Source organism: Lynx rufus, unplaced genomic scaffold, assembly GCF_022079265.1.
Source record: "Lynx rufus isolate CCGP_SWC_20201006 ecotype Redwood Valley unplaced genomic scaffold, mLynRuf1.p SCAF_34, whole genome shotgun sequence".
Lineage (NCBI taxonomy): Eukaryota > Metazoa > Chordata > Mammalia > Carnivora > Felidae > Lynx > Lynx rufus.
The window spans coordinates 2,815,809-2,825,584 of NW_025814850.1; the positions used below are offsets into that span (position 1 = coordinate 2,815,809).

The 9,776-nt window shown below is 60.1% G+C and overlaps 1 protein-coding gene across 1 annotated transcript; it reads left to right on the top strand.

Annotated features, from left to right (window-relative positions):
• Positions 1-281: 281 nt before the first annotated feature.
• Positions 282-9,200, top strand: ADAM11 (ADAM metallopeptidase domain 11). The gene is made up of 20 exons (XM_047093570.1): positions 282-295; positions 364-427; positions 790-864; positions 945-1,016; positions 1,225-1,391; positions 1,926-2,010; positions 2,130-2,220; positions 2,353-2,404; positions 2,909-3,008; positions 3,101-3,172; positions 3,284-3,376; positions 3,775-3,855; positions 4,376-4,426; positions 4,542-4,605; positions 4,833-4,932; positions 5,158-5,277; positions 5,371-5,539; positions 5,631-5,745; positions 5,833-5,923; positions 6,544-9,200. Exons 1-20 carry the CDS (start codon positions 282-284, stop codon positions 6,590-6,592), a joined length of 1,725 nt encoding a protein of 574 aa, XP_046949526.1. The 3' UTR covers positions 6,593-9,200.
• Positions 9,201-9,776: the final 576 nt, after the last annotated feature.

The following is a 9,776-nucleotide window of genomic DNA, read 5'->3' on the forward strand; positions in this document are numbered from 1 at the left end:
AGTAACCTCCCTTTGGGCTCCAGTGTCCTTTGCCCCTATCTCTCAGGGCGACCCCAGGTCTTGACCCCGGAATCTGAGCATCTGGGAGATCAGATCCGACATGGGAGCTCTGGCCAGTTCTGGGTCACCCTGGGGTGGGGTGGGGGGAAGGGCTGGAGCTGTCCCTCCCCATCTGGACTCAGAGCAGACCTGGTCAGCCCCCCAAGAACTAATTCCCCCTCATTGCAGGGACCCCTTCCCCACCTCATTTACCGGACCCCTCTCCTCCCAGCCCCCCTCGGATGCAGGGAACCAGGTAAGGGAGGGAAAGCGGGGCTGGGGAGGGGGCCGGCTGTGCCCCCCTCACCTGACCCCTCCCCCCAGGCTGCCTATTTGCTGCCCCTGCTCATTCTGCTCCTGTGAACCGGCCGAGGCTGAGAAGGAAAAGGCAGGTACGGGGGCCCGCACAGACCTCGGGCTGCAGAGACCTCAGGCTGCGGTCCAGAGCAGGACACCCCATCCAGGACTGGGGCAAAGGAAGGCTCAGACTGATGTGGCTGGGGGCCAGGGGACCATGCCCGGGAGGAAGCCCCCCACCCCATCTCCTAACACCCGTGTCTACACCTGTCCACACGATGGACAAACTGAGACTGCCTGTCCTCATACCAAGGCTGGGGAGAGAAGGGATCCCCACCAGTGGGGTACTGGCATTGTCCCTGACTGGAGTTCAGCACCCTCGAGCCTGTCCATGGCTTGGCCCTGACGCTGGGCATGGAGGGGACTGATTCCAAGTGCCCACCCACCCCCCAGGTCCGCCGGGGCCACCCTACTGTGCACAGTGAGACCAAGTACGTGGAGCTGATCGTGGTCAACGACCACCAGCTGGTAAGATCCCCAGCCTGGGGGCAACTCTGGGAGGGGGGCACGAAGCAGCCTGGGCCTCCGCCCACTCTCTTTCCTCCCAGTTTGAGCAGATGCGCCAGTCGGTGGTCCTCACCAGCAACTTTGCCAAGTCCGTTGTGAACCTGGCAGATGTGGTGAGCCGCCTCTCTTCCCTTCCCACTCCTCTGTCGCCCCTGCCCCAATGCCCCACCACACACAGGCTTCGGGTGAGCTTGGGGGGTGGGTGCCCTGTCAGCCTCGGATAGGGAGAGACAGACTGAGGCCCTCCCCCAGCCCTGTCCCCCCCCACACACACTCTCCTGCCCTCCAGCCCCACCCTCATCTTCTCCCCTCTGAGCCCAGATGTACAAGGAGCAGCTCAATACCCGCATCGTGCTGGTTGCCATGGAAACGTGGGCCGACGGGGACAAGATCCAGGTGCAGGATGACCTCTTGGAGACCTTAGCTCGGCTCATGGTCTATCGGCGGGAGGGCCTGCCTGAGCCCAGTGATGCCACCCATCTCTTCTCGTGAGTCCCACAGCCCCCACATCCTGTCAGCCTCTCATGGTTGCTGCAGTGCACAGGGTTGCTGAACACCTGCTCTGCGTCAGGTGCCCTTGCAGGGCCCGGGCACTGGGCTCACCTTGCGCCAGCCCCCAGCCACTTGTCACAGGCTGGACAATGTCCCTTACATCTTAGGCTGATGCCCGTCTTCCCTGCCCCCAGTGATCTTCCTCTGCCTATCATCTCCCTTTTGTCCCCTCTTCTCTTTTCAAACTGTCCCAGCATTCCTTCCTCAAGACCCAATGCCCGAAAGAAGAAAAAAATCTGATAAAACTCCTTATGATTAGAGATGATCTTATAGGAGCCTCTCATTTGACTTATGGACAAACAGAGAGAGGAAGGGGCTTGCCTGAGGTCACACAGGCTGACAGGAAAGGCAGTGCTCACCTCCCCAAAGAAGGGCTCTAGTGTAGGAGGCTCCCCAGCCTCCCCTTCACAGCCTAGGGAAGGCACCATAGGCAAGGCAGGGGGTTCTCCTGACAATCCTCTCCTTTCCAGGGGCAGAACTTTCCAGAGCACCAGTAGTGGGGCCGCCTACGTGGGGGGCATCTGCTCGCTATCCAGGGGTGGGGGTGTGAATGAGGTAAGCAGTGTGGGGTATGGCTGGGGGTGGGGGTTGAAGACAGAGGGGCTGTGAAGAGCATGAGCCCTGTGCCTTTGGACGGATGTAGACATCTTTGTGTTCCATCTTCTCACCTCAAGTATGACAACATGGGGGCCATGGCAGTGACCCTGGCCCAAACGCTGGGACAGAACCTGGGCATGATGTGGAATAAACACCGGAGCTCAGCAGGTATCAATGAAGACCCATGTGGCCCCACAACCAGCCTAGACCCACTCCCAGCAGCTCTAGAAGTGAAGAGAGTGTACATGGGAGGGGGGCAGTCCTCCACCCTCCCTTATATCCACTTGGCTCACTCCTCAGGGGACTGCAAATGCCCGGACAACTGGCTGGGCTGCATCATGGAGGACACTGGGTGAGTTCTTAGGGACAAACTAGGGGAGGGTCTTGGGCGAGGGAGAATCTGGACCCAGTGGGTGGTAGTCTGGACCCAGTGGCCTCGGGAGGCCCAACTATTGGGACCACTTAGGATTTCAATAAGCTCAGTTTTCAGTTTTCTGAGGACCCTGCACCAGGAGACCCACATTCCCTAGCTGGACACAAAAACTGCTAGGCTGTAGTGCGCGCTGTCGCCACTGGGTGCCGCCAAAGCCTCATTTGGAGGCACCTTTCCGCCTTAGCGCTCCAACCTCCCAACTACTGAGTCCTGAGGTTTGGAGGTGGGTGGGGGAGACAGGAGCAACGTCCCCTGCCCACTTCTGCTTGGTGGCAGGAGGATTATTATGCAGTCTCCGGACACACAGATCCTCAGGCTCCTCGAGATGGTGACCTACTACCCCTATGCACCCCATCCCCAATCTTGAGAAGGGGCGAGAGAGTGGGCCTGGACTCAGCGGCTCCGTCCCTTACCCCTGCCCAGATTCTACCTGCCCCGCAAGTTCTCGCGCTGCAGCATCGACGAATACAACCAGTTTCTGCAGGAAGGAGGCGGGAGCTGTCTCTTCAACAAGCCTCTCAAGGTACTAGCCCCTGGGGGTGTAGGGGGGGGGCACGTGGGAACGAGGTTTGGACAGGGTCCCGGCCAGACTCCCGACACCCCTCCCCCGTCCAGCTCCTGGACCCGCCTGAGTGTGGAAACGGCTTCGTGGAGGCGGGAGAGGAGTGCGACTGTGGCTCGGTGCAGGTGAGAGACTAGTGAGGGCTCCAGGTGGGTGACGGGCGCGCGCCAGAGAACGTCTGGGTGGGGAGGTTCAGGACTTGTCCACCTCCCTGCCCTTGTCCCCGCGTCCCTCAGGAGTGCAGCCGTGCGGGCGGGAATTGCTGCAAGAAATGCACCCTGACTCACGACGCCATGTGCAGCGACGGGCTCTGCTGTCGCCGCTGCAAGGTAAGGGGCAACTACCGTCAGGGCGGGACGGAAGCACACCTAGGAGGGGAGGGGGCCGCGGACTTCCCGATAAGGGGCGGTGCTTAGGGAGGAGGAGCCGCCGGAGGCGGAGTAAATGTGGGGCGGGACTTGATGCAAAGAAAGCGCCAATGGAGCGGGAGAGGGGCGGGGCGTGCGCCCCCCAAAGGGCCTGTTAAAGGCAGGGCTACGAGGAACGGGGCGAGGCACCTATCCGGAGGTGGTGGGAGGGGCGGAACCGTGAGCGGGCCTGGGGGCGGTGCTGAGTGGGCCGGGAGGGGCCGAGGGGCGGGCGGGGAGTTGCCGAGATGAGTGAGGGGCCTCGAGAAAGGCGGGCGGGGAGTCGGCGGTTCTGGACTGAGCCACGATCCCTTTCCCAGTACGAGCCGCGGGGTGTGTCCTGTCGAGAGGCGGTGAACGAGTGCGACATCGCGGAGACCTGCACCGGGGACTCGAGCCAGGTCCGTCCGGCCCAGCCGCCCTGAGGGACCCTGGGCGAGGCAACCCCTATACCTATCGCTTTGGCTCCGCGGAGCTACGTGTCTCTGAGGCTCTTCCCTCCGCTGCTGGTGTCGCCACCGCTGGTCAGCCTCAGTTTCCTCGACTGAGAAACCGGTTCTTCATGCCTCCTGGTTTTGTTTCTTCAGTCATTATATCAGTATAGTCTGGCTGGGGTTCCCGGGGCCTGGCACGGTGCCTGGTGTGTACTCGGGATCAAAGTGTGTAATAATATTAGTTAACATCTCTTAAGTCCTTATTACGTGCCACGTACTTAGTTCCATTTAGTTCTCCCAGCTCTGTGAAGTAGGTACAGGATACAGGGACAGGCTATGGGATTTGCCAGTCTGCGTCGTCGTAGCCTGAGTTCTGAGCCAGACCTCTTGTCCTTGACATGAAAGAGCACTGAACTGTGAGCCCCACGAGGGGCGCATTTGGCACCCCTTCATCCCTCGGCTCTCAGTCCAGCACCTCTCTCCACAGTGTCCCCCTAACCTGCACAAGCTGGATGGTTACTACTGTGATCACGAACAGGTATGATGGGGTGGGGGCTCCTCCTCCTCAGGGCCTCCGGCTCAGTACAGTCTCTTGTCTTGTATCCATTCTGACCACTCCGTGTCTCAGTCCCTTGTCTCCTGTTTTTCCTTAGGGCCGCTGCTATGGAGGTCGCTGCAAAACCCGGGACCGGCAGTGCCAAGCCCTTTGGGGCCACGGTGAGTCTTTGGCTGGGAGTGGGAGAGGGTCTCTGGAGGACCCAGAATCAAGAGGCTGAGGAGGGGCAAGTTCTCGCTAAAAATACCCTCTTACGAGTGCGTGGCTCTCCAGGATCTCAGGAACCCAGCTGGACTGGGGATCAGGCCAGAGTGTTGGAGATGCAAGCCTGAGGTCCCCGGGCGGGTGCTGGGGTGAGTGGGTGACGCTTGGCATCATCTCCTTACAGCGGCTGCTGATCGCTTCTGCTATGAGAAGCTGAACGTGGAGGGGACAGAGCGTGGGAACTGTGGACGCAAGGGGTCAGGCTGGGTCCAGTGCAATAAACAGTGAGTTGCCAAGGCTCCTGGTTGGCCTCCCCAGCTCTGGGGCTGGGGAGGGTTTTTGTCAGAGTTGGGACAGAAGGTTCTAGGATGAGCCTATGAGTCCCAACAGAGAATATGTGAAAAATTAGGCGGTGGGGAGAAGGCAGATTCAAGTTCAGAAGTAATAGTAGTAGTAGTTGGGTTGAAGGTCAGACTTGGGGCTCACCGTCTCCATTGCTGCCCCAACAGGGATGTGCTCTGTGGCTTCCTCCTCTGTGTGAACATCTCTGGAACTCCTCGACTGGGAGATCTAGGGGGGGACATCAACAGTGTCACCTTCTACCACCAGGGCAAGGAGCTGGACTGCAGGTTTGGGCTGGGACCCGGTCTGGGGTGGGGCAGACTGCAGCCGCGATGGGGGTGGGGGACAAGGGCTGAGGCTGGCCATGCCGGCTCCCCCAGGGGTGGCCACGTCCAGCTGGCTGACGGCTCCGACCTGAGTTACGTGGAGGATGGCACAGCCTGTGGGCCCAACATGCTGTGCCTGGATCATCGCTGCCTGCCTGCCTCTGCCTTCAACTTCAGCACTTGCCCCGGCAGCGGGGAACGCCGGATCTGCTCCCACCACGGAGTGCGTGCCTGGAGGCTGGGGATGGTGGGAGGAGCTCACGACGGGCGGGACAGAGCCCCTCTCACGTCTGTTGGCCCCACCCCACCTCCAGGTCTGCAGCAACGAAGGGAAGTGCATCTGTCAGCCTGACTGGACAGGAAAAGACTGCAGCATTCACAACCCCCTGCCCACGTCTCCACCCACGGGGGAGACGGAGAGATATAAGGGTGAGACTGCAGCTGGCCGGGATGGGGCTCTGTCTCTCCCCTTCTCCACGCCTGTCCCTGCCAACCGAGCCCTGCCCTCCTCCCCAGGTCCCAGCGGTACCAACATCATCATCGGCTCCATCGCGGGGGCTGTCCTGGTTGCAGCCATCGTCCTGGGCGGCACGGGCTGGGGATTTAAGTAAGAGACTCACATGCGGCCCCCACACCACTAGGTGTTCATTGTGTGTGGAGGGTGGGTATTGGAACCCCAGAGTGTTGGAGCTGAGGGGGCCTTTCTGAGAAGTTAGCTAATAAGCCAGAGTCTGAGCCAGCCACAGGGTCTTGTTTTGCTCACATTTAAAAAAACCAAGAGGTTTACATTAACAATCCTGATTTCTAGCTTCTCTTGCAAAAGAAGACTGGCCCTCAGTACATCTCAGCACGGTCATGGAGTGGAGCTGAGCAGGGGCTGCCTAAAACAGGGCTGTGTCCTCTGTCCCTAGGCCCCTAGTCCCCACCTAGCCTACAGTGTTGTGTGAGCATCTGAGTCTGGGGCCCTGGAGCTGGTCTCACCCCTTCAAGGTGCAGAGGAGGGACCTGAGGCCCAGGGTCATGTGGTACGTTAGTTGCAGAATCAGGACTCAAACCCAGGTATCTCTCTCTAGGCCTATCTTTAGTGACCAGGTCCTAGGGACCCTGGCTAATCTCTGGGGCAAGGGGTCTCATGGGAGCCAGAAAGGCCCTCTCTGAGAGAAGGGCAAGGTCACAGATGGCTCCTTTTCTTTCCCTCTCTGCCTGTCCTCTCCTTGGCTCCTGAAGAAACATCCGCCGGGGAAGGTACGACCCGACCCAGCAGGGGGCAGTGTGACGCCGGCCACGTCATCCCTCCCGCTGTGCCTGTCTCCTCCATCTCATTCGTCACCTCACATTCTGTCGATGGGGGAGCCAGGGGCTGATTCCCCACCCCTGCTGTCACTGCTGTCACTACAGGGGTGGGAGAGCCCCGCTCCGGAAAGAAAGCCCTCAGCCTGCCCTTGCCCCTTCCTCCTGCCCACCTGCCCTCCCAGGCCTTGGTCCATTTACTCCTGCCCTTCCAATGGCCACTTCACCCCTGCCCAGGTGGGCCCTGGAGCTGTGTCCCCTGTAGTCCCCATCCCTGGGGAGAGGAGCTACCTCTGCGTCCCATCTGTTTTGTCTTCCATGTCACCGCTGTCTGAACTTCCCACCAGATCCCCTCCCTGGCCAGCCTGTGACTTGCCGCCTCTAGGGCCCAGCACTGACCTCCTAGGGCCTGGCTCAGGGGCTCTCCCTCTGGGCCCTGACTCACATCCTCCCCTGATGCCCCCTCTCCGTTCCAGGTCCGGAGGGGCCTAAGTGCCACCCCCTCCCTCCGAGCCTGGCGCCCACCGTCTCCGCCCTGAACCACGAGGCTGCCCCCGCCCAGCCACGGAGGGAGGCACCATGCAAATGTCTTCCGGGCCCAAGCCCTTCAACTCCTGGTCCCATGGGGGTTTGGGTGGGGGGGTGTGGCCTCGCCCTTCACATCACCAGGGTAGACCAGGCCTGGGGCCTTTCCCTCATGGTCCCTCACCCCACCTCATGCGGCTTTGGCCTTGTACACCAACTCTCCCTGTGTGAATGTAGCTTCCATCATCACGGACTGCCGCAGCTCAAGGTGGGGGGGGGGGGGGGGCTAGAGGGATGCCCTCCCCACAGTGGGCATGGCCTGGGAAGGCCCTTCCTCAAAACCAGGCAGCTGGGACCAGGGTTTTAGCTCTCTGGGACTTAGGGGGAGGGGGCTGACATCTACACTTTTTTTTTAACTGAATCTTAACTGATGAATGTAACTTTGGGGGTGCTGGGGCGAGGGAAGTTGGGATATTTTGACATTTCCAGGAGAGACCAGAGGAACTGAGGCCTGGCCCTTCCCTGGGGCCCTTTCCCTGGATGATCACACCTGGAATCCTCTCATTGAACATAGCTGTCCCCAAGCCATGCAGGGGTAGGGCGTCCTTGCTTGCCCTCGGCCCAGCCCTGCGGAGCTTGGAGAGCAGAATGAGCGCTGATTCAAACCAAAGCTGCCTGTTCTGTGCCCAAGGCCTAAGTCATGGGTGCGACGACCACATGTCCCAGATTGTCTACAATTTCAAAGTGACCATCCTGCTGTCCCTGCCAGGACGCATGTATTTGGGGGTCTAGAAAATACAGTCCCTGAACTAAAAAGGCACCTTCCCCCTTTCAAGAAGGGTGATTCCGGGGCTGACTCAGGGTTTAGGTGCCCCCCCCACCCCCCCTTGTGGCCTAGAGGTCCCAGGCTGGGCCATCTTCCCAGGGAGGATTCTCCCAAACAGGAAAAGCCAGGGGTGGCCCTGTGACTGGAGGGTGAGGGCTTTTGCCTGCAATGTACAAGAGGAGGTAAGAAAAGGCAGGTCTCCTATATGATCCTCAGCTTCTAGAAAAGTCCTCAAGGCCCTGTCAAACTCATTCTGCTCCTTACCCCCATTCCAGGGCTGAGTAGTAAGTTTACAGTTGTTCTCCCCATTACGTCCTCCGATTCCCACTGCAGCCGAGCCTGAGAGGCCGAGGCTGGGCGGGATTCCTCAGCCCTCCCATGAACTCAGTCCTGCCCATGCATGGCCTTCCCTCAAGACCCATGGGACAGTGAAGCCTTGGCTCGACTGCTAAAAACCAGCTGGCAAGGGCAAGATGGGGATCAAGCTACCTTATGGGATGAAAGCCACAAATGAGCAGAGCCCCTCTCCCCAGGAATACTCCACCCAGACACAGCAGGGGTTTCTGAACACCCCAGGGCCTTTGAGCTGTTATAGTCCCTCTGTTTCTGGGGCATCTGTGAGGAGGAAATGGCTCCCTGTTTATCTGCACCACCCCTCAGGGCAAACTGGGGACTGAGACCCATTGACACCCTTATGGGTGGCCGGATGTGGCTACGGTGGGGTCCTCAATACTGCGGTCCAGCTGGCACTGCCCAAGAGAAGGGGGGGGCGGGGCACCCTCTGGCCAGTCCTGCTCCACCAGCCCCACAAGCAGGAGGGGAAGGGCTGGGGTTTGCACCGCTGCTGCCGTACCGGTACCGGAAGACACTCTGGTGGTACGCGTGTGCACGCAGCCGGCGATGCATCTGGCACAAGCATTTGGATCCACATCTCTGCACAAGTGTGAATACCTCTACACACGCAGACATGCCTGTGTGTGCACACACACGGGAGTGGGCGTGGGGATGTGGAGGACTCAAGACCTCCTGCGACCAGTCCACCTGGCTCCCAGCCGTCTGCATCCTCCCGCCCCACCCGGGCCGGGCCCACCCCGGCAGCACCCAGGGAGGAGCGGAGGCTGCCCTGGCCTGGGCCTGGAACTGGCTCCATACAGCATCCTGTAAATATGTCATCTGGGGCTCGGGGTGGGGAGGCAGGGACAGGAACATCAATTAAAGATCATGTCCTGGGGCTTCCATGGAGCTCACACCAACCTGTGTCTCTTTTTCTGTAAATGACCTCACTGTGACTCGGGACCCTTCCCTGGCCCCAGAGGGAACATGATGACTGGGCCACTGAGGGGAGGAAGTGAGCACCCAGGACCAGGCGCTGGGAGACCCGGGCGAGGGGTGTAGTTTTCCATTCCCGGCCAGGAAATAGGCGCAGACTGGGTGGAGGGCCAGCCCTTCCGCTTCCTCGGCTCTCCCAGCAAAGATAACTGCCTTCCTCTGGCTTCGGCAAAGCAGAAGCGGAGGTGAATAGGAAGCCTCTTACCCAAAGGCAGGAGACCCAGTTTCCCTTTTATGGTTAAGGTTAGAGAAGCCTCTCTTGCCTCCAAAGAGGTTCCAGAAAGGTGGATAAAACCGCTAATCTGGTCGTGGGGCACCTGCTCTTCAGCCTGCAGAGTTTGCTCTCACCCCTGCCACTCCCCCACCATGCCAGAGAGGGACTGAGCAAGGCCGAGGCTTCGAGCCCCTCCCACCCCACAGGAACCTATCTTCCCATCTTCCCCTTTAGAGGCTTTGGGGCTGGAGGTGTCTGGCTCTGGAGGTCCTGCTT